The sequence below is a fragment of the Chiroxiphia lanceolata genome, chromosome 2, assembly GCF_009829145.1.
Source record: "Chiroxiphia lanceolata isolate bChiLan1 chromosome 2, bChiLan1.pri, whole genome shotgun sequence".
Classification (NCBI taxonomy): domain Eukaryota; kingdom Metazoa; phylum Chordata; class Aves; order Passeriformes; family Pipridae; genus Chiroxiphia; species Chiroxiphia lanceolata.
The window spans coordinates 26,519,778-26,545,016 of NC_045638.1; the positions used below are offsets into that span (position 1 = coordinate 26,519,778).

Here is a 25,239-nt window from a genome sequence, read left to right on the forward strand (position 1 = left end):
TGAGTGTGTTTGCTAGCATTTTTTCACACTTTTCCCATGTGGGGGGCCTGGGTGGGTTGCACAGCTTGCTGCAGTGTGCATCCCTTGGCTACAAAAATTCCAAATCATAAGTCAAAATCAAAACTGCCTTGATAAATAAGAAGACAGTGGCATTTTTTTCCTATCAGTTATGTGGGTTTTGCTGTTTTCAAGTGTAACCTTGCAATAATGTGGGCCAGATTTATGCAGTGCAAGGACTTAAGGTTGATGGCCAATTCTGAAGAATTTTGCCTATAATTGCTAATTTAAAATGACAAATAACTGATATGATCTCATAACCAGATTTTTTTTTAAACTCATTTGGAACTATGAATAATCTTCCGCTACTGAAATATTTTAATTAACTTGTCCAAACCTACCCTAAATTATTATTTTTGAGATGTGATAAAACGAATAATTTTTATCTCTTAATTTTGCCACAGATCAAAACTAGGTTTCTCTTCTCATCTCTTCTCTCTGTCCTGTGTGCTCTTTAGGGATTTTTGGGAATGATGATTTCTGCAAACTTTTATTTTCCTTTCCTTCCTTTTTAATGAAGTTTTGCAGGCTTTATCTGTGTTTGTCAGTGTTACAGGAGTATCTGATGTTTTTGTTGGAACTGGTTCTCCCACAACTTTTGACCTGAAAGATTTTCTGCTTCCCGATTATCTTGTTCATCTGGAAAAAAGTGATTCTGTGTACTTCAAGAGCCATAAAAAGGGTTTCCTACTGGTGACAAAGTTTTATATTTTGACTATAAATATAGTTGTGAGTGTGTCACAACGCTTACTTTGTTGTAATGGTCTCTTTTGGTTTTACTTACTTTTTGAAGTAATGTTCTTATTGATGTAATGTTTTAGAATGCTTAATAAAAACTGTTTTTCCTTTCCTGAGTCAAATTCCTGTGTTACTTTTATCACGTGTTTCTGTTCTTATTATTTACTGTTGGATTCTTCTTTCTGCTGCCTCTAAACTCCACAGCCTTTTTTTTCCCCTCCTTTACTTGCTCCTTTAATCCCACTGCTGATACAAAAATAGATCTTCATTTTTCTAAATTTTAATCCTACCTTCTATCTAACTTCAGCAGTGATTTGGTTTCCATCCTTAATTACAGTTTTCAGTTCTTATCAGACTGCAATTCCCATCTCTGAATTTTGAACACCACTGCAGACACCTTCAGCCCCAAGCCAGGAGTCCTCTTTTCCTCACCCCAGTGCTACCTGAGTAGCAGCATCCCTCTGCAGACACTGCTGTACTGAGTATCGCTGCAGTTTGTGACGTTAGAAAGGCCACTTCCATTTCTCTGTTGGTGTTGCAGCTGTGGGTAGTCAGAGCTGTCACTAAATACTGCAGGATAAAGTGTGTTACTACTAACTCCTGTGTGATTAAACTCAACCCGAAGACAAGTCCAGTTTTTGTGTCTCTGTGAAACAAGAAACCTTGATAAATCCTGCAGCACAGCCAAGGAGAGGCCTATGATTAAATACTTATGGGAGATCTTGTTTAGAAAGGACATGTAAACAAAAAAATATAAACTGATTAAAATTCAGTTCTCAGAACACCAGAAAGATATAATTTTTTAATTAGAAATTGAAGCAGATGTGTGACAACTGTGTTCAGTGGCCAGGCTTCTATCACGGTTTTGGGGAAAGCTCCTAGGTGTAGTCATGAGGTCACAGAAGTACCATCCTTGATAGGGTGTTACACTGCCTTAAAAATTACTGTTGTGTTCTTTTGCTTTTTGTTTTACTTTTCAGATACCTGGTGTAAGGGATGTGTAATCTTCAAAGCTTTGACATTTAGTTTTGTCTTGAGTGCAAAGTGTATTTTCAATATGGAATTTTTCAGCAGCTTTCCTTTGGTTTTTCCCGACATTATCTTTTTCAGAGGTACCACAGAGTTCAGCCTTTTAATTGAACAGCATCCTTTCCTTTTTAGTGCTCCAGAAACTATTGGTATTACCAGCATGCTTGTTTTCAATGAAAAGTGTGTCTTTCTTCATGATTGGCAGTTTTTATTGCCTTTTTTAGAGCTGTTTCAAAGTGGGTTAGTTTTGTTGCTATGTGAATATTTAACTAGCTGCTTAGTGTAATGGATTTATGCAAACACATATGTTTGTGTGTGCATATATGTATTATGTGTGTATAAACTAATTTTAGTCCTTGAAATCCTTTGATGTAAACCAGACAGAATTGGAAATTTTGAATGCTTGATGACTTCAAAAAGAATGAAACCTTTTTTGCATTCATTCTTTGGAAAAAAACATCAAGAAGGATTAAAAGGAGAAAATGAATAGGGCTTTTAAATAGTTCAGTGTGATAAACTAGATGCCAATAGATTATGCATCAAATTGCTCAACATCTTCAAAACTCCACACAATTATAAGTTCTGCAGTTACAGGTGGGAGTTAGGTGTATTTTGCTAGGGTTTTTTTTGAGAGAGTATACATTTAGATTATGCTAAAGATGATCCTATAAGGATGGCTTTTGTCATGCTGAATTGCACAAAGTGCCACGTAATTTTATTGGTGTGCTTTTTTGCTAAGTACCACACCCCTGAAGGAAAAATATGTTTAATAATTATATTTCAATGTTGAACTTACCAAACTTTAATATCCTTTACCACAAATGTTGCCACCCTCATGCTGCACACTTTCACATGCTTTATAAAGCAGATAGTGTCTTGTATATTTAAACCACAGTCATAGCTTCCTTCTCTGGATTCATAACACTATGATGACACAGTCTTTTACCCTCAATTGACTTTGCATGCATCTTCAACAGCTTCTCCCACAACATTTTCCTCTGCGCTGCCGACTGGAGCCTGTCATTCACAGCCCATGCTGAGGTGGGAGGGAGAGCTTAACCTGAGTGCAGAGCGTGAGTGGAGTTGAAATTAATTTCTTTACATTTATAAATATATACACTTATGCCCACACATTTTGTTCCAGAGAGCTGTTGCTCCTTCGTGTTTTAATAGAGCTTAATTTTGCACTAAAATCTTCTTGCTGACATGTGTGCCCACATAGCACAGTTTTCCCGCCTGGTTGTATTTCAAGCTGGATCATGAAGGCTAGGGAAGGGTTTTGTGCTTCAACACCTTTATTCTTTCTTGCTGCTGTTCTCTGAAGTGCACAGCTAGGAAATCTGGTATTATCACCATGGGGCAAATGTTTCACCATGCACACACCCCAAAATAGAGTGCTAAAATAAAAACGCATTCGGTTACTGGCTGGAACCCTCTTTTCCCAGGAGAGTGTTTCACAGGAGCCCAGTCCAGATTTCTATGGAGAATGGAACTCCTACGAAGAAAATCACCTTTGCCTTAAACACCCCTTAGCCAAGCATCTGAGGCCAGTTTCCTCAGAGACACTTTGTGTGGGCTTCTGTCCCTCCAGCACAGTCAGAGCAGGTTCTGAGTCTGCTCTACAGCACAGGCTGAGCTCTCTGTACGTACCATTTCTTCATGTGTGTTGTTAAGTCTAAGATCACTCTGGTCCCTAAAAGTGGGAGGTGAAGGTGCATCTGGCTGGTTAATATTAAAGGACAGCGGGACATTCCTTTATTTTGGTGCTGTTAGCCACAGTCATTATTACATCTTGATTGGTCCAGGAAAAACACATCCCTGGAAGTGTTCAGGGCCAGGTTGGATGGAGCTCTGAGCAACCTAGTTGAAAGGTGTCCCTGTCCACGGCAGAGGGATTGGAACTAGATGGTCCTTAAGGTCCCTTCCAACCCAGGCAATTCTATGATTCTAAAACATATGTAACTATGGTTTTTGGAGATCTGAACGTGAGGAAGGAGGAAGCTAAGTGGAAGCCTGGAGGAAAACTGTTCCATGTATCTGTTGCACTAGTCCAAGAAATTAAATTATTTTTAAACTAGTACTTGGTTTTCACCTGAATTACTTGTTTCACTGTTTCCTCTTCTCTGAAATCTGAAGGCAGAAGTTTGTTGAAGAGTGGTTGTCCATATTACATACAACAAGTGGGCTCTGAAACAGGCAGCGTTGATTAATACAAGGGTTTATACTTCCTCTCTGCCTTGACAATGAGAACAAGCACAGCCAATATGCTATAGGTCATTCTTTCTCCTCTTCTACGTTCATGGGGGGTTTGGGTTGTTTTTTCTGGTTTGGTTTGGTTTTTTAAGGAAGTAGCCAGCTTGCTAAAATACCAGATTCCTGTGGCTTGTTGAATGGGTCTAGGTTGGGGTGATGCCTATCTTGAGAAGGGTGTAGTTCCTCTCTTGCTCAGTTTTAATCTCTGGAGGAAGGCTATAAAACTTCCTCCCTGCATGTTTGGAAAGCGCTCTCATGCCTGCTTTATCATCATTTATTATCAGTCAGATAACAAGAGTTACATTTTCCTCATGCAGGTGACAGCAAAATCCTGGCACTACTAGCAGACATATCCAAGCATATTACAGAGGGCTCTCAAATGTTTGATACCAGCTTGGTGCTGTTAAGTAAGCAGTTAATATCACACAAGTGTGTGTACTTGCATATGGTGTATGGATTTCTAGCTGCTCTGAGACTGTTCTTTCTGGAGCCATGTTGTAGCACAGGAGCTAGAAATAAAATTGTGATCTTTGTCTGAGAACTACAAGTCATGATACTCATCTAGGAGCCTTCACCTCCACCCGGCTGATTAGGCGACAGTCCAGGGAAGGCAGGAGTACGGGCTTATAGCTGAGACATAGATCCTGTTTCTGACATTGCAACAGATGCTGTTACCTGATCCAAGAGAGGTCACTTGCTCCATCTCAGCTTTCACATGTGTGAGAATTTACATGACTTCTGGGAGCGGTGTGAAGACTCATTCACTAATTTTGAACTCTTTGCAAAATCCAATATACTAACGACATGTACAATACTGAACAGTTAAGTATAACATTTCTAAGGAGTGTTGCTTCTTTTAAATCTATCTTATGTAAAAACATCTGATATTGCTTAGGAAGTCCTTGTGCTTTGATATAGTATAAAATGTCATGGCCTCCAAACTGAAATTGAATTGAATAGCAGAATTGAAAAAAAATTACTTTGATTATATTCTTCTGGTTACATTTTAATGTCATGCACTGAATAGAGCTGCTTATATAGATGGTAGATTTATTATAATACATCTGACTGATGTGGCATTATTAACAGTTCCTGCCCCATGGCAGATGAGTGATGAGAACACAGATGTGGCACACTTCAGAAAATAACTTCTAGTGTGGTCTGTGGGTGACCTGGGTTTGTTTGGGGGTTTTTTTATGGGATTGGTTGATGACTGGGAGTGCTGAAGCAGAAACAGAGCTTTTTCCATCTGCAAATGGGATTTTGTGAACAGATGTAACCATCAATTCAAGCTTTTTATCCTCGCTGTCCTCTTTCCTTGACCTTTCCTGTTGGGTAAGGGCTCTTATAACAGTAAAGTGAAAAAAACCCAATCCATTTGTTTTCATGTGGTTGTTGCTATCACTCATGCTCATTGGTTCATTCTTTGTATTAGTGAGTCTGGATAACTAATCTCAAGTGTATTAATTAACAGGTAGTCTGTCACTGGACAATGACTTTAAAGGATCAAGTAAAGCAAGACAGCCCAGCATTCATGTCTGAAAGATCATATGGAATACTTTTGTTCTAGTTGGTTTTGTAATTTGTTGGCTTATTTCCCATTGTCTTATGAATAAGATTTCAAAATACTTCAACTTGCAAAGTCACATTAGTAGAATACATGTCTTTTTGGCAGCTCCTGCTGCTTTAGGTAGGCTTTTTTATAGGGAACAGGTGCTTGATGAGTTTCCCATCAAGGAAAACAACCTGGTTTGGTTCCACCAAAGACATGTCAGTGAGAATTCCCTAACAAACAGGAAAAACTGAATATATTTCTGGGGAGCTTTCTAGCCAAAGGTTGGTTGGAAAAAGGACATCTGCCCCTTGGGCTGTTAATTTCCCTGTGCGTAGGGGTGGGTGGTGGAAAAATATGATAATGATAGATTTACTGGACAATTTTTGTTAAAACTGGGGCTTTTAAAGGGAGGGGTTTTGACAAGGCACACTTAGGATTAATTTTTTAATACATTCTTACTCTGATAACATTTGAACAGGGCATGTGTTCATATTTAAAGCAAACAGCTGGCATATAATGCATGCCAGCACTTTATGCAGGAAGACAAGAAGTGGTAACCAGCAGCCAGCAAGCCCTTCGGAGACCTCTGAGCCTGCTGACAGGCACACTTGCTCTGCATGTAATTTGAAGAAAGGCACTGTGCCCCCGGTGGCTTGGCTTTGAGTGAAAGATGGAGTTTTGTGCTCTCATTTTGCACTGAAGACGAGCTCACAGATAAATAGGTCACTGTCCGCGGAACTGTTTTGCACTAAATCGATTAGAAGCAACATGACCTTAAGCCTGATCTCCTTGCTCTACAGAGATATTGCTGAATTGTGGCTTCTTCTGAAGAAAAGCACAGGTGTGTCTGGTATTTCAAATTTTCTTAGTTACTTGATTGCAGGTCAGGCAGGAACTTTGCCAGATAACATTATCCTACGGAGGAGAATGGGATGTGTTTTTGTACAATGGCAAAAGTTCTGTTCTGCTTGTGTACATTCATGTATAAATATAATTTATTGTTACATGTGTGTGTTCTCTGTCCTTCTGTAAATTTGCAGTATATCCTTTTATTTGCGGATGTATTTCTTGGTACAGCAGATATATCCAGTAAATCTGTTCCTGTATTTTATACGGAACGTACTTTGTTCACTCACACCATGATTATGGTGATCAGAACTGCTACTAAAGCTTACACGGAGAATTTGCTGTTGCAGAGAGCTGTCCTGCTGTTCCTGGTGTACAGTGTGTTTTAATTTTCAATTCATTGCATTTCGTGTGAATATCAGATACATAATTTCTCCTGATCCCTGTTGGAGGTAGGGAAAAAGCATAGTTTCTTTTACAGGATACAATTTGGCATCCCCTAGTTGTTAGTATAGGAGGGTTAATCTAAAATGCATTATTTCTTGGATTCCTTCAGTCAGAGCTTTCTATAGAAGTGTTGTTTCTGTTAAGATGTAATTAAATAGTGAAGATATTATTTGCTGTTAATAGTGCAGCTACAGTCCGTTGCAAACTGAAAGCGTGTTTTGTGGAACAGGGACAAGCAAAAATTGCTTCCTTATTCTGGTGCCTGAATCCACATTGCCAATTCTGTTTTCTGCTTTTGGTATGCATGACTATTGCAGAGGAGGACAGAAAAAGAGCGCTGAGCCCATGGACTGGTGTCTAACCTTCCAGTGTTGTTGCTATTGAAATGTCAGATTTAAATGAAACAGGTATGTAAAGGGTGGGTCTTCTAAATGAAGGGTGGATGTTCTTACTAATCTTTAATTAGTATTACTAATTAACAACATGCTAGTCTGAGTGTTCCGCTTCTCAAGTAGCGCTCGATGCTACTAGGGGTAATACTAAAAGGCATGCTGCTTAGGAGGAATGAATGAAAGGTTTAAGGAAGGTGAAGATAACCATATGGAAAGGGTGGAGGGATTAATCAGTCTGAGTAACTTTTGTTCTTTATGTGCATCATCATCTGTCCTTAGAGGGGAGGGGTTGATTTAGGAAACCACTGATTATTCTATAACAGAGTGAATGTCTGTTTTAAACTGCAAAACTAGGGAGTGATTTGTGTCAAATCATAATGATGCATATGTAACCGTGCCAGGACTACTTGTGTAAATTGCTATTTCTAAAATAGGGTGTTTTAATTCGTATTTGATTACTGAGAAATAAGTGAGCAGGGCTGCTTTTACCAGCAACTGCCAAGGCTTGATTTTCATCTATTGACTGCCACCAATTCTTGTGGGCATGTTCAGTGTGCCAGAGATCACTCCTTTCTGGAGAATTGTTGAAAGACTTTGTGCTCAAAGTGGGCAAAAGGGTTGTCCTGTTCCCTGGCACTGTTCTTTCCTCTTCTTCTTGAGCACTGCATAAGATTTTTTTTTTTTTTGTGCCTACAGTTGGTAGAGGGGAGAGGTCTCAGATACCCATCTTTCCATTGTCAACTCTCTGAAAAATTCCAAGGAAAACAATATCTCCTTGGAGAATTCTTTTCTCAGTTTGTGTCCAGGAGTGAGGATAGAGGGATGGCAAAAAGGATGTGCAAACTGTAAAGAGAGAATGGGTCTGGAATACAGGCGCAGGACTTGAGTCTCTCTTTTGCTTAAAGACTGTGCAGGTAGTTGTGAACAGTGTTGGTTCTGGTTTTCAGCATCCAAATGCAGTTGTAAGCACCTCCTGTCTTGTAGGTACAAGACTAAAAAGTCTCTAACACATTCTGGCTGTTGCACAAGTGGGGTGTGGGAGCCAGCACTGCCTATCTGTGGCCATGGATCCTCAGGAGTTAACAGGCAGTCTCCAAGGGACAGGATCTTATGGAGGATCTGTCATGAAGGTTCTGCTGGATTTTGTTGTCAGTAGGAAAGAGGATGACTTGGAGTCCTAGTAGAGATCTTCTATGTGTGCTTGTAATTAAAGGGAGTTCTTAAAATCTGGCTATCACAGCCTTATTTGCAATGAAGATGGATGCCTTTCATCTGCTGGAGTCAAGTGTGGCACATGCAAGTTGCATGTTAGGAATGAAGGTTGCAGTGGATGAATCGTCATGTCATTTGCTACATCTTGGTGTTAAGAACAAGCTTCATCTGAAAGGAGGAAAGCAAGGCAGGTCAGTACTGTGCTTGTTTGCCCACGAGACAGGTATGATGTGATATTTTCAGAGCTATAGAACTGCAGCAGGAAAGGGATCTGCTACTAGGTGATAGTTTTGCGTCCTGAGAACCTGTTAGTTGTTAACATGGGACCCTTCTGGTGGGTTGTGAACAGTTCTCAGGAAATAAATTATTGGCTGGAGTTGTTTTTTAGAAAGCAGAACTAGGGATATTTCCCCTTTCACTTGGAAAAGGTATTGCCTTAGCCCTTTTTTTATTTTAATTTTGTTTTTCAGAAAATTGATATACCATGTAATATATAGTTGTAGACAGACTTTATTAGCCTGAGATTCAGCAAATGTGTCAACATAACTAAATTTTACACTATATTCTATATTCATTTTTGAAGTCAACATATTGAATTATTATGCAATTTAGTTTGTATGTGATCATTTGTTGTAAGGCCATGATATCTATGTTGGAAATTTCTATTTTCTTTCCAGGATTGTGAGGTAGGCCTAGGGACTTCTCACTAGGGAATTCCTTCAGCATTACAGGAAAATTTAGGTTGGAAGGGACCTCTGGATGCCACTTAGTTCCCACTCTGGCTCCAAGCAAGTTTAAAGCTAAGAAGGTTTCTCAGAAACTTGTCCGAGTGTTGTATATCTCCAAGGGGAGATCACTCAGTCTGATGGGGCAGCCTGTTGTAGTGCTTGGCTCTTCTCATGGTCTATTTTCTTTACTTGTATTCAGCTGGAATTTACAATGTTGCACTGTCTGGCTGTTGCCTTTCATCCCTTTGCTGTGCAGTTTCAGTAAAGACATTAACTCCTTTCTAGTAAGTGTTAGTATCCTTTAAAAACTAAAATGAACACTCCAAACTTGTATAGAGCACCTCAGTGATGTCATTGAAACCTGGTGCTCACTGGCACCTAGGCACAAGTATTTTAAAAGTAAACCACTATCTTAAAACTGATAATGTGACTTTTTTTTGTTCGTTTGTTTTTTTAAGCCTGCCTTCAGTGTGTAAGGAGCAGGCTATCCAGTGAGGTCCAATGGGACTCCAGATGAGAACCCACCACTGGGGAAGTTCAAGGTCAAAATTTGCACTTCAGCCTCTTTACTGCACATGATGTATGAGAGGTTCAAAATGAAGGAGCCATATGGTTTTTTTCCTCAACTGCTTTTATAGATGCTGTGTCTCAGGCACTTCTCTAAGCATCAGATATTCAGAACTTTTTTCGTTTACCTTGCTTTTCTCTGCAAAATGCAGCCCTACTGCATTTCCATTTTGTGCAGAAGACTCAAAGCTTTTGAAAATGGAAAAGCAGTCATTCATATTGCCTTTTGAAGACCTTGTCTTTTATAAACCTTCATTCCACAAAGTCTGTGGAATTGCAGCAAACTAAGTTCAGCTTCACTGTACTTAGCCTTGTTTCCTGCTTTATGCTTACTTAGGTGAGAGAAATTATGTAGGTCATCTAATTCAGACTAAGTGATGTATTTATTAACTTCTCAGTTTGAACGTGACAGGGTTTTGTTGGTTTTAAGTTCTGAGCAAGGATTTCACATATCACTCGAGGCAATTGATGGACGACAGTTTCTCTTAACAAAGAGCAAATTGTTACCTTTTTAATATGTATCTACTTTGTACTTTGCACACACAGAATATGGAATTTTTTGTTGTTGTTTCAGGAATCTGAAGTAGTTTCCCTATATGCACAAAAGGGCAGATTTTTTAAGAGAAAACTATCAATCTTTGGACTTGAAATTCTAGCAATACAGCCTCTCAAATTAGAGGTAACATCCAGTTAGACTGTAACACTTAGAGAAGTTTTTTTGTTGCAGATGAGACACTGAAGTAAGTTCAAGAAATTATATCTTCATTGATTTGGTTTGCACAGTTTCCATCAAAAATAGCTTTTTGCTAACAAGTGCAGAGCTTTATTTAGGAGACCTTGATTAATCATTACAGACATGTCAAATTCTCAGATTGGATAATGAATAGAAGCTTCATTTGAGTCCTAAAAGAGGTGAAAATGGGGACCTATAAAGCAAAGGAGTGGGGGCTCCTTTCAAACTTCTTGCACACTGCCTGCAAAACACTGCATGTGAGCAGCAAAGCTCGCTGTATTGCACTAAAGGATTCTTTACTGCCCACGCAAAATACTGAACCATGTCCATGTCCTGCCTCTGTGCTACATGAAACAGTTAATACTAGCAGTAGTTTAGAAAGACATGATGGGTGTCATATTTTTAGTGGCATTAGGCAGTAAGCCACAGTGCTTCAAGGGCTGCTTCATTAACAATTCTGTCGTCTGTGTGGTAAGTGGAGTAGCCAGTTTGGTTATGAACTCAGCAACCTCTTCTTTCTAAGTCACCTGTAGTCAGAGTTGAAAATACTGGGAAATTTACTAGCAGCTGCAAGTGAATGTCTTAGCTGAAAACTAGTACACAGCTCTAAATAAACCACTTAGTGAACACTTAGCCCTTCCTTCTCTCTCACACCCGTGAAGTGCTTTGCATCCCCTCTCAAAATATAAGTTTATAAATGTACAGTTACATGAAAAACTGTGCTTGTGTCAGAGTACCATAAAATATATTGTTAGAAGTGATTATAGCCCTTCTCTATGTCATTGAAATGATAAAATTCAGGAAAAATCTTTTTACGAGAGCCTGCAATGACAGGACAAGAAGTACCAGTTCTAAACTGAAAGAGGGCAGGTTTATCTTGGGCATAAAGACAAAATATTTTTCTACATTGAGGATGGTGAGGCACTGGAACAGGTTGCCCAGAAAAGTTGTGAAAGGCCCATCCCTGGAAATGTTCAAGGCTAGGTTGGATGGGGCTTTGAGCAACATGATCTAGTGGAAGGTGTCCCTGCCTACAGCAGGAGGGTTGGAACTAGATGGTCTTTGTAGGTCTCTTCCAACCCAACCCTTTCTGTGACAGCCTGACAATTGTTAGCACTGCTGTAATTTATCTCCAGAATAGATGTGTATAATAAGCAATTAGATTTTACCACTTTCCTGTTTTATTAAAGTGTTTGGTTTTTTTCAAATGAAGAGTAAAACACTCACTGTTTGAAATCTTATCTTGCTTCCAAAAGAGCACACAAAAATAGCATTCTGTTTAATAGTATTGCCAGGTATTCATGCAGCTGCTCCTGTGCATGTTGACTTTTCAGTTAAAGTTTTGGGACCCGCTTTGAGATACATTACTTTTCTGCAGAGGAGGAGTTGAAAGCAGGTAATTTTGATGGAGACAAATCTTTGGATTGGTTGCTTGAAAATATATCCACTTTAACTTCTGTGTTTAAGCTGAGTGATTGCATCACTAGTTTTTAAGGCTCACTGAAGATGAATTCTTTAATTTACATGTGGCTCTTCTATTCAGAGTGGATCTTTCCATTTTCTGTATTAGTAAGGCTTCCTCTTCTTTGCAAGGCTTTAGCACTTAGAAACCAAAATTCCTGTAATAATTTTCTCAGAGCATTAAATCTCATTAGATGCAGCTGGCAAAATCTAACCTTTTTGTTATTTCATGGAGGCTTGCTTGCTAAAGTACCAAGTGAGACACATCTGGGTCATTTGCCTTCTTATCGCTTAAGTGCTGGCTAGGGGAACATTCTCTGCTGTTCAGTCTTTATCTAATATTTCTCCGTTAAAAAAAAAATCTTTGCTTTTTGCAAAATCTGCTGCTTGTAGGTGACTAAGTACATCTAATACTGTAGAAATATTTTTATACCATACACTCAGCATGATTTGCAGTATTAAGGAGTTAATAATGCTGCAGTTTTGGCAATATTTAAGCAATATTCTTAGCAGTCTATTCTGAAATAACAGAAAAGGGTTTACCAGCAGGCTTGGCTTTCTTCAGGACATCCTGGAAAAGAGATGAGAGCAATATTGTTGTTTGCCATACACACCAGGTTAATTTATATGTTTGGGTAGTAAGTACATCTGACAGTGTCACTGCCCTTTATCTCTAAGGCCTTTTGGTGGCTAATAAAAATTTATTATATAATATGGCTCTGTGGCATGATTCTAACTTCCTCTTCCTTCTCATTTTGGGAAGGGAGTAATTATTATCACTTACTATAGCACAAAGAATGTCTTTCTCACCAAAACAGACTAGGTGCACTTAAGCACATATGGACCAAAAGCATGGCAAAAAAGATTAAATGCTGTACCTGGTAACACTTTCAGATTTCTTGCAAAATTACAGCAACCCCATCACCACTCCCACTCCTTCCTTTTATCTTACTTTAAGTTTTCTTCAAGAACAAAGAAATACTATGTCTTGTTGTTGATCCCTAGATTGACTTCCTAATTATTGCATCATTTTCTTCTAGTTACAGATTAGCTAGTGTTTAATCACTCTTGGAAGCCATATTCAAACTTAAAGCTGATCCCTGACAAGCTGTGGGACTACAGAGTCCATGTGTCAAGTAGGTGTGACTGATGAAGCAGAGGAGGAAGAAGCTGAAGTATTTGGCACTCATCATATCCTGTGAATACATCTATTATACGTGAAATAGAGGGCATTTTATTTCCTCTGATGTTTGTGCTTTGAGGTGATATTATTTAGGCAAAATAAGACAAAGAACTTGGTTACCTTTTATAATAGGGGAGGTGTAAGAAGAAAGAGAAAAACAGGTACATACTTCGACATGCATGATAAGTGGTCTCCAAAAATTCTAGATAAGAATTTGAAAGAAACCAACATCTTGGTTAGCTCTCAGTGTGCTTTCGAGCAGGTATTTCATAATTTGAGTCAAGAAAATGGGAATTGTTACACCTTCTGTCATCTTGTGCCAGGCCAGCAACTGTGCATTTGCTGTGCACCTCAAAATGTTTTTTTTAAAGAAAGATCCATTATTAGTCTCCCTGTCTGAAACCAAACCATCATCCTCACAGTTTTGTTCATTATCCTGTGCCAAATCTCTAACTCTGTGATCTCAAGGAAGAAACAGGTGGATATTTTTTCTTTAATTGTGATTACAGTAAGCAGAAATTACCTGTGTAAAGCACAGGGTTTGACAGGCATCTGTATAATACAAACATGTTGGGGTTTGGTTTTTGTTATTTAACCCTTGACAAGTTTTTGCCCCATATTTAAATTCTGTAATTGCAGCCTTTTTGGACTAATTTACGTGTCTTCTAAGTAGTAGTTGTGTTCTTCAGGTATGATTAACAAAGCAGAGTTATCAAGTTTCATTTCAGTGAAATAATTTAAATATTACCAAAAGTTAGGAACTATGAGAAGTGCTGGAGAAATATCATGGAGTCTGTCAAAGATCTGTCAGGGCTTCTGATGCACAAAACATTTAAAATCCACTCAAACAATATGTACCTGTGTCCACTGTGTATGGGCTTATAATACAGGGAACATCACTCCTAAGGTTTTAGATTTTCTTTGGCAGTACCACTTCCAAGTCTTGACTCGACTAGATCCTTACTTAACATTGAAGATGCCTGGGATTCCACTGTAGCCTGTTGGAGCCTATTGGGTACATAGTGGTGCTGTTCTATGCACACTGGGGAGTAGGCCATACAATCCTAGAAACTTTACTGATGTTAGTAATGCTGCAGAAGTGGAACTTATATAAAGCATGATTCTCTTAAAAGAAAAAGTATCTCAACTTGAGGATCTGTTTTATGTACTAGGGCTCATAAGAGGAAATTGTCTTCTCTGACTAGAAGAGGAAATGGGAATTATAACTTGACTGTAGGCTGTAAAGCTTTTACAAGTAAAATTCTAACATAACTATAAAAGGTTTATTGGAAACTCAGTGCCAAATGAAGCTGTTTGGAGCACTAGATTGTTCTATATCTATTTGTGCTAACAACTGGGATGCTGATGGAGAAAAAGAATTTTCTGCTTGCTTGGGATATTTTAGCTCACCAGAAACAAACAAGTTGCAAGAGCACTGTTTTGCCTGGGTGATAACTTCCTTCACAACTACACTTCAGTAGAGAACAGTGTTTTGCATGCAAACTCCAGAAGTTTAATCACTCACTTTTCCTGGACCCTCCTTTTGATGACAGTGTAGTCAAATGAAATCGAAATGAACTCTTCCTGAAGGCATTTTGAACTGGTGAGGTTTCAAATCTTAGTTTATGAACACTTGTATAAATTCCCGTCATCAGCCCTGTGTGGCTAAAAATAGCACAAGGACCTGAGGAGCTCAGTCTGCAGCTGTTGTACCTGAGCACACCTAGCACAGAGCTTGCAGGCATTGTCACTGGTCATCAGCAATTTTTAAAATTCAATTTTAAAGCTGGAAATCTCGTTTGGCATCTTGACTGGCTTATTAGTTTTACATGGCTTAGTGTGGAAGAGGGTTATCTGCACCAGCTTTGCTGCTCTGGCCCTTCCTCCTTTGGGGGCTACACAAAGGAGCTGACTGTTAGTGATGGTGGTCGGGGGACAAAGATGAAGAGGAAAGAATGAGGAAATGAAAGGTTTGCCTTGGGGCTGAGGGAGATGAAGGGACTACTCTGAAAGTCATTATCTTGCATTTATAATTACCAGATGGGAGGGTGGTTAAAGAAGAGATTTTTCAAATTAAGATCCCCTTTATAAAACTCTTTGAGTGAGTAGGCTGTTCCAGAGGAGAAGCAAAACAAAACTGTTTGAGAAAAATACATTTCTTCAGTTTAAGGCATGAATTTCATAGAGAAGCCATAGACATATTTTCATGAAAATCTTGCTGACTCAGCTAGAAAGAGGAGGAGGAGGAGGAAAAATTATTTGCAGTTTGCTTTCTGGTGTGCTACTGGAATCTGTGCTGAAAGATGTAACTGTGTCCGGATGTGTACAAGTAGGTTGCCTTTCAAGATGGTATAAAGTAATGACCATAGAATTTCCTGCAGAACTACTTAAAGGGTGGTGTAATTCCAGCTGGCACACTGGGAATTAGATTAAACCATTACAGGAGGCTCACAAGTCATGTCCAGAGTCTTCCTTCTGTGCCATGCAGGTACAGACAGTTTAGACTCCCCCCCAGCACTGTCTTCTGTGAAAATGGGTTTGCTTTGGCATGTCAGACAAACTCCAGATGATGATGAGTTTCAGTTTGATTGGAAAAGAAAGAGGAGCCTTTTACCAATAAGGGAAATTCTTGACTTGAGTGACATTGATCATTTTCTCAGATCCAGGTTTCTTCAGGGCTTACAGGCACTAGGTAATTCAAGCACAAGTTATCTTTGTGCCCTCATGCTTAAATCTGTCATCCTGCTTCATTTGAAATGCAGTCAGGTGCCTCTGATGGGATGGGGTCAGGCCCCTCTAAGCCATCATCCTCTATCATGGAGACAGAACTATTAAAGCAATATTTAAAATTGAATTAAAAGATTATATATCTGTAAGATTGAGGTTCACATTTTTACAGAGACTTTTTTGTAATAAGAATCATATATTTAACTGATTCCTTTATGTTAGTAAGATGACACTCCTGTCCTGTCTTACACTCATAATTCAAATACTAAATAATGTGGGTTTTTTAAAGAACCTCTAGTTGTCGGCTTAGAAAAAAATCTTTGGGCATTACCAGCTATTGTATGTGTTTATTTAGAAAAAAACAGTGATAATAAAAAAGCAGTAGTAACTTTAGAAAACCTTATTTTCCTCTTCATTACCACACACAATACCAGATGCACTATAAATCCTGGGGGCTTTCTTTTAAGCAAGCTAGCCTGGCAAGCTCTTTAAATGAGCTCCTCAAGAAAGACTGGATGTTCTGGCATGATTTGATATGAGCAACTTTTTTCAGCTATGGATTTTGGATACAGTAAAACAGGCAGACTCTTAAGTCTACTTTGAAAAAAATACGTAAAGCAATAAAGATAGAACAGGGAAAATAATGGGCTGTGCGAATCTTAATCCATCCAAGTGGAAGTGGAGTTTGATCCTATAAAAATTTCTTAGAAAACAGGGAACAGATTTTCAGTAATTCTGTGTTTTAATGTGCACTTAATTAACTCTACAAAAATGGAAATTTTCCCTAAAGAATGTAGCAGGTGGCAAGTTCTCTATTTAAAGAATACTTCCAAGAAATTATTTTCCCCAAAGGCCACTACTGTAAGGAGCATGTGCCCTCACAGTCTGTTTAGTATGTGTGCCTTTTGTTGCCTTATCCAGTTAAAGAAATAGCATATTCAACTAATGATGGACAGCCTTAAAGTAAAATCAGATTAAACCCCAAACAAACTGTGATGAGCTCTCTTTTCTAGAGGAATGCTAAATGTGAAGGAAATGATGCAGAACAATGAGTTTTTACAATAGCATCTTCTCTAAAGGAAAACAAGGTATTTAAAAGGGATTTATGGCTAAATCTACGGGCAGTGATACTGGGTTCAAGTGTATCCAGTTGAGCTGCTGGATGTGACCTGTTTGGCAATTCCAAGAGCTGCATTTTCTTGCTCTTTTTTTTGCCTTCCCTCCCCCCCTTATTTTCCCCCCCTTATTTTCCCCCCCTTATTTTCCCCCCCTTATTTTCCCCCCCTTTTTTTTCCCCCCCCTTTTTTTCCCCCCCTTTTTTCCCCCCTTTTTTTCCCCCCTTTTTTTTCCCCCCCTTTTTTTTCCCCCCTTTTTTTTTCCCCCTTTTTTTTCCCCCTTTTTTTTTCCCCCTTTTTTTTCCCCCTTTTTTTTCCCCTTTTTTTTTCCCCCTTTTTTTCCCCCTTTTTTTTTTTGGTGCTGCTATTTTCAATCACAGTTGTTTCAAATTATTGAAAATCAGCTCTGATCTTAATGCATACTTAGCTTTTAGAAGTATGTTGTGAAACTGAATCAGCAAGAGCAAGATGAGATGTGCTTTGGTAGAGGAGAGCACAGCAGGAAGGGATTCTGGAGGTTTGCTGTCTGTAAACAGTCACATTGTGCTGCTCCTCCAGTTGCAAATAGACAGGCTCCTAAATTTGAGTCAAAATTGAGTTTAAAACCAGGAGAAGGAAAATACTATCTTTTCAGTGAAGCACTATTTGACCACAAGGTTATGGGGCTTACCTGTGTGGGTTGCAAAAGCTGCTTTTCCTGTCAGAGGGAACACTGGGGCAATCAAATCTAGACTCCATCTTCCACATGGCACAAGTCAGGATTGCAGTGGGATTGATCACATGGATACATGAGGAAATAGTGATCAATATGTATCTGGGAAACACAGAGTTTCTCTTCCTTAAGAATGTTTTGCCTGCTTGAATATCGTGTGTCATATATGTACGTACTTATGCAAAATACAACTATTTTATTACATACTTAGAGTACAATACTATACAATAATAAAAATTATTTCTGCCTATGACTTCAGGCAGGATGACACATTGCAGAGTGATTACATTATTTTTCCTTTTCCCAACTCCCACCAAAATATAGGCATTGATCCTGTAGTAGTTTATATTCAGGTAAATGGGTCCACCTGCAGGCGTTGGTTTGCAGAATCAGTTTCTTAAACACTGCTGCAGGAGGGTTCCTTATATTATAAAGCATGGACAACAAAAAGAAAATTGGAATTCTTTTTTCTTTGTGGGACTGGGTTGTTTCTCTTCTGGGAGTTACTTGGCCGTCTGAGATTGGATTTTTGAAAGATCTGTGTTCAGTGTTCTCATCAAAACGTTAAGATGATGACATAACTGAACGTCTGGATGAAATATGTCTTGCCAGTTAAACATATCCACTTATGGATTTGACAGCATGGTATGCAGAGGTCTTCTGATCAGGCAGCAGTTCACCGGATGCAGAAAAATAGCCCTGATCAGTGTGTGACCTTGAAAGTGGTCATGGGTCTTCCTCTGCCTGACTGGACGACAGAAAACAGAGAAGTTCTGTTTCACAGTATAAGTTGTTGCTTATGTGGAAGAAGTAACTGAAAGTGACTCTTTTGCTGTTCTCAAATAATTGCAGTTCTCAGAATTTTATATATATGAGAATCACTTATAGAAGTGAGTGTCTGTCTGCTCACAATCTACCATTTGAAAGATCTCAATGAAAACAAGTCCCTTCCTTGAGGGTCAGAGCTCTACTTCAGCTTGTACTTCAATGCAGATGACACTTATCCTTACATCAGTTTTAGGTTTTACTTACTTTTCCTGTGCATATTCACAGCTTTGAGTGTCAGATTGGAGACTATTGTAATGGCATTTCAATGTACATTAAAAACCAAAAGTTCAATGCCAATACAATGTCAGATTAAAAGAAATGTTGAAAAGTGAATAATGAAAAAGCTGTATTTTCTCTTCACTACTTTTCAATGAGGCTAAAAATGTAGAATAATTATTTTTTAGTAATTGCAAAAGAGTAAAACTTTTTGTTTCCTTGTAAAAAAAATGACATTAGAGTTTAATGAATGAGGCAACTCTTGTCATGCAATCTTGCAATCAGCAAAACTCAGGTTTCTACTTGACCTCTGGAAATATGCTGTGGGAAAAGCTGCTGCTTAAACACTGTGGCAGAAAAGCAAGGATCAGGAAAGCAGTATGGTTGTCATTAAGCTGAAGTGCAAGGGCTGAGATAAAAGCTTAAGCATTGCTTTTCAGTGTTGAGGCAGAATGTGTGTGTGTTTTCAATGTGAGGATGTGCTTTCAAGCCTGTTCTACCTATCTTATTTAAAGCTGTTTTCTTGGGGTATTTGAACACTAGACAACAGGCTAGAGGGATCATAAGTTTCTTGGTTTTGCATGAGATGAGAAGATTTTAATAAAAATTGAATTTTATGTGTAAACCCCTCACTGTTTAAAGTCATTCCCGAGGAATAATAGCTCTACAGTGTTTGATTCACTGACAGTCCTGTATTGCTTAGGAATGTCAGTAAATCTACATTACTCTTTTATCAGTATGCTGTTCAAAGTGCTTGTCTTTGGCAAACGCTTGAAAGAATCCAAAGATTTTCACATATTTTTCAAAACTTGGACAATTTTCTGGGTGTTCGTGTTCTAGGGGTGATTATTTTTTAATGTCTGCTGTGAAATTTTGAAATTTTACATAAAATGACTTTGCAATGCAAATTTTTTTTTCTCTCCACAGATGAAATCATGCATCAGGACATCATTCCCTTCTATGCTGCAGATATTCAAGACCAATTAAAGAAACAGTTTGCTTATCTGTCAGGTAGGATTACAGTGTTCCCTCCTATTGACATTGCTTAGATGTACGGTTCAGCCTATTGTGCTTTCAGTCTTTGTGATCTCTTATATAAGAAATTAATATTTAATGAGTAAATCAAAATGCAGACTATCAAGACTTGTCTTTTAAGGATTTATTAAGAGATTTTCTTAGAAGTATAATGTAAATTTTCAAATTACAGTTAATTTTCCAGTTAACTGGAGATTGCAACGTGGATATGCTGGTGGTTGCTATGGTCTTGCAGTCCTCAGCTCACAGCCCCAGATGCTACTGGCTCTGCTGTCATGTTTGATACTGAAGCCCAAGCTGACACCTTAGTCTTGGCCAAAGTGGTGGAGTGAGCACCACAACACCACGTTCCCCTGCAGCCTCAGTGTTGGGGTCAGACATGTGCAGCATCAGATTCTGGACAAGATTTTTGGCTTGGTATTGCTAACTGCCTTCTGCAAAGGAACCTGCTTTTAGGTGTAAAGCCATCTCTAAAAGCAGCACAGCCATGTTCCCACAGCACAAGGAGACTTTGCCCCTGGATAACCTGTGCCAGGTAGGTGATGGTGTTTGTGCCATGCAAGTGTTGATTACTGAGCTTGGCCCATTTCCATGCTGAGACTGTGGCTCACTGATACTGGGCAAAGGGAGATAGTGCCTTTGCTCACTGATCAGGCCTTTGATCAGGCTGTGTGGAAGGTGTCTGATGTGCTTCTGAGTTTGTTCTCTTGTCTTCCTGCCTGTCAAGCTCTGGCAGGTGTGCAGCAGCAAACTTGCTGGAGTTCCAGCCCTGCCCTCCCGCCAAGACATAGGAAGTGGCTTTGCAGAGCCTCTCTGTATCCTTCATCATAAAGGAGATTTACCTCTCTGGGCTGAAGCTGGACTCCGTAACTGTTCTCTCTCTCTTTGAATCCCTCCCTGCATCAAATCAAGAGGCACACAGTGATGAAGTAATGTACTGCTTTGCTTGGCAAAAGCTCATTGAATCTTCTTGTACTTGTTATTAGCTATTAATTATGATTTATTCCTGCCACGCAAACTAAACTAGGTGTGGGTCTGTGGTAGTGACTGTTTTCTATGGGGAGGTAAGAATATTTTGTTTATGGAGTTGGCTGTTCATGCTCCATTTGAGATGACAGTGTTTAATCTACCATTCTTCTCTGATGGTTTATCTTTTTGACTTCCGAGCTCTTCCTTCTTATCCAAGGGCAGAAAATGTCTTGTAATAGTGTTATGCAAGAATCAACCTATCTAGGAAACTGTAAATAGGGTTTATATTTTGCCTCTCTGAAGTGAGGCGGAAAACTGGTGCCTACAGTAGATGAGTTGTTGAGTTCACAAATCCACAAGTGCCTTCAGCACTCATTAAGTCTTCCATGCAGTGGAGCTTAGTAAGTTCCTCACTCTATTTTCTTCTATTTAATTCATACTCAGTCTATTAGAAGTCTGTTTTCTTTGCCTGAAATAGTAGGACAGCTGCATTGCTGTGCATTACATTCTCTGTTGTATTTTATTATTCTTGGGCAAGTTGACCATTAGGCATTTTCATTTCGCTTTGGACTCCACTTCTTTTGCCGTAATGTTCTCCTTCAGGACACTGACAGTTAGTTCTCTGTGCTGCACCGTATAGTGGTGTTACAGGTTCTGTGAATGAAGGAACAGAGACAATATTTTGATACTTGATTTATGTACATTTTGCTTGTTGTTGCAGTTGTGCTTAGGAGTGTCTTTGCTCTAAGGCCCCTTAAGACATTTAAAGTGTCTTAAGACATTTTAAGACATTCCCACAGAATGGAGCATTTTTGCTTATTACTAAACTGCCTTCAAAACAGAATCTTAGGACATGGCATAAAACTAATTTAAAATGAAAATCCATGGATTATGAATGCCTTTGGTGGATAGCATCTTTGCAGTTATTGGTGAATGTCTTAGATGTATTTCTTATTTTACTTGTTGGCTTTTCAACAGCAAGGCAACATGTACTTGAGAATTGCTTTAGTTTCTCTAATAGGATGTATCTGGGTCTCATGGGACACTTGCTTGAATGGTAAATGAAACCTAGTCTGCTTTTGTGCCTAAAGGCTGTAGCCCTTCCCAAGCTACTTTCTGTGTATTGTTCAAAGTCGAGGTCGCTTCTTACTTTTGTCCCTCGTTCTCCTGGATTGTAATGGAAATGCTGCAGCGACATCCAAATTAGACTTGAAATGAAACAAATTAAAGCAAAAACTTATGTTAATGCTTCAGTTCGTCAGTAAATAGAGCAAAGTGCAATGAAATCAAGGTGCTAGCTAACTCCTGCAGACTAGCTTTCTCAGCTGTGACTATGCAGTCATGTGTTCAGCTTAATGCTAATGGAGGGGTGGGCTGTGGGTGAGGTTTTTATTCAGTCATTCACACAGCAAATTTATAAACCACGAAGTTAATATTTTACCTCAGACACAGCTGTTTACTTTTTGCCTTGGAGTTTTTTCTTTCTGTGGAACAAGGTCCTTATCTTTGCTAGAATTGTTACTCTCTTTTGTTGTTTTGCTTATTAAGTGTCCTCGCTATATGGTTCACTGTTTCACCTCTCTCACCATTTTATTCCTTTAGTTACTACTTGTGCAACCACTTTTTTTTCTGCATTGAAAAGGGTCTTCTGCCTTTTTTGTTTGTTTGTTTTTGGGTTTTATCCCATGAAGGACATTATAAGGTCCACTTAAAAGTCTCTGGAAAATGTATTCCTTACGTATTCAGTACAGTCTTTCATTCACATTTTATACTTTCTTTCATAAGTTTTTTTTTTTTTCTCTTTCCATGACTGTAAAGTTGCTGGGTGACTTTCATACCCACCCAGCCTTTTGTCTGTCTGCCATTGCAGTGTGCAGGTGTATTAAAATAAATGTGGATGAAGAACATGCAGACAGGTGTGTATGTTGATATGCATCTTAAATCATTCAAGCTATGTGATGTGCAAATGAGAGGCTCTTGGCCGCCATAAGTGCTGAACCAGTTATTTCAACTCACTTCCCTTTGAATGCCTCTTTATGCATTGAACAACTTCAAAGTATTTCAATTAAAGGAAATAGAAATATGATTTCATACTGTTTGCATTTTTGTTTATTGATTCCTAATTGTTCTTTCTGCCTTTGAAAAAGTTAACATTGGTACTAGCTTTCAAAATGCTTATATCTTTGGCTTATATACATATGTATATTTGCCATTCTAAACACTAAGGTTCTCACTGTCTGTAACTTTACTTCACTGTGTTCTTGCTCTTCTCCGCGGAAATGATCTGTCAATACCTCACTGGTCAAACTGTTTCCATTGAAGTAGCTGCAGGTGCTGAGTCTGTAAAATTATATCTGAGAATTTCTGAGTCGATCCTGTACCACATACATTGTAACAGTTACGTAAAAATATCAGCTTGATTTTTGTTGATGATGTAATATAGACAGTATCTGTGTTATGTATGGACAGTGGAAGAGATACAGCTTAGCAGTTTTTCCCTTGCGTGGGTGTAAGGTTAACTGTTGTTTTATATTCACTGTGCTAAACCCACTGTGGAGATTATATAAAAAAAAAAGTAGTAGCAAAGAAAAACAGAAAAAAAAAAGTGAATCCTTGGCTAAGAGAACTCCAGTTCAAATATATTCAGGTACAAATTTAGTTACTGCAGTCTGATTTCTAAACCAGTATACTTGCTGCTGATCAGCCTGGGCAAAATGCAAAAACTTGTATACTTGTGAAATTATACAACTAAAACTTCTCTAATTTTAATAAATTCTTCTTGATTCTGTTTTTCTTTGCAAAGGATATTCTATGAAACTTTTATCCACTACCTCATTGAAGTCCACATGTAATTTCAAATACTCTGAGTGCTCCAGTTAAGTATATTATGCGATTAGAAAGGAGAAATTCTCTATCAGAAACACACAAACATAATAGATGAACCACCACAACAGTAAAGAAAAATCTGAAGTAAGCCTTTCTCTCATTTATGTGAGGACCTCACTTTTGACATGACTACAAACAAGATTACTTTTAAGCTAGGTCTTTTGAACTAAAGTTGTAGATCTAAGCCATTTAACAAGGAAATGTTCTTTAATCTTGTGTGTGCACATTGATAAACATAGACATCATATTTTTTTCTTACAGTCCAAATACTATTTCATTTGCATTATAGATTCAGGCCAGAAGACCTACCTCTTTTCTCTGTCATCTAATTATATCCAACTCCCTTACTTCCTTTTTGTGGGTTGGTCAGAGTGCTTTTGAGAATACCTTTTCTTATGCAAACAGCAACAAACTAATTAGGGAAACATTACAAAATAATGTAATTATTTCATCTTTCCTGGAAGTCTGAACAGTCTCTTTGCTGCTGCCAAATTTTGCTGGCCATACAGCAAAATGCAGACAACTAGTATATCTTTCACAGGGTTATGGGAAATGACTCTTCTCTGTGTGCACTTGTGTGTGAGGTTTTTAGCAGCTGTACAGTTCACAGGTTTTGTAATTTTCCCTGTCAATACCTTTTTAAGTTGAGAAGAATGCTAATTATTTCTCACTTGAGATTGTTTTTAGATACCAGGTCACTAACATGCCTCTTGATTAGAATTTCTGTAAAATACTGTTGCAATTTCCTTGGCACTTCTCTATCACCCAACCTGCTTAATAAATAAAAGAAAAATGCAAAAGAGATTGCAACTGTGATGGGAAAAGTTATATGTAGCAGAATATAAAGAATAAATGCTAAATTACCTAGACTTAAGGTAAACTTTACCAGTCCCATCTTACAGTAGCACAGCTACTATTCCAAGGATAATTTTTCCATTCCTTTCATACACAAGACCACAATGCTCTGGGTCCACATAATTTTAACAGTTGGTGCTATTGTTGGTGCTAATTGTATTCAAAGGTTAGGAACATGAAGTGCTGTATACTAAGCACAGTTAAGTCATTTTGATGCCTGAACTGTGGACCTTGTACAATTCAACATGTTTTTAAAACGTGTTTCTCCAAAACACAGGACTGTCTCTGTTGCAAAAACTGATCTTAGATTGAGGAGTGTAGGTCTGTTTAGAAGAACTCCACCTAACTGAAGATTTACTAGAATTGTAGAGGTTTATCCACTGAAAAATTTCCATTTTAAAGAGGTAATTTATGTTTTATTTGATACTAAATCTATTGAAGAAGTTTCAGTTGAATAGGCTGCCAAAGTATAGGTGAGTTAAGAACAAAGTTTTCCTTTAATGAAGGCTCACAAAAGTAGGGTGGAAGCAGATCTGCTTAATTTAAAGTAGTGTGGTGTTCTTATTTTATTTAGTTGCAGGCATAAGTTTCAGTATTCTTTACTTCTATGGTGTTTCCATTTTTAGACTGAAGAGTAATAATCCTCTCCCTTGCAGAATGTTTCTTATAGCTGCAAGTCTCAAGTAATTCTTGGG

General features: G+C 38.4%; 1 protein-coding gene across 11 annotated transcripts in view; it reads left to right on the top strand.

Moving 5' to 3' along the window:
* The window catches only part of MCF2L (MCF.2 cell line derived transforming sequence like), a 160,714-nt gene that overhangs the window by 74,621 nt on the left and 60,854 nt on the right, over window positions 1–25,239 (top strand). For 10 of the 11 annotated variants that reach the window (XM_032678897.1, XM_032678898.1, XM_032678901.1 and 7 more), the window contains one exon: window positions 19,727–19,810. In XM_032678897.1, coding sequence (XP_032534788.1) covers window positions 19,727–19,810 — 84 coding nt within the window. Of the gene's footprint in view, window positions 1–7,314; window positions 7,333–19,726; window positions 19,811–25,239 lie in introns of those variants that run through there. The other variant, XM_032678906.1, reaches the window with a different exon arrangement.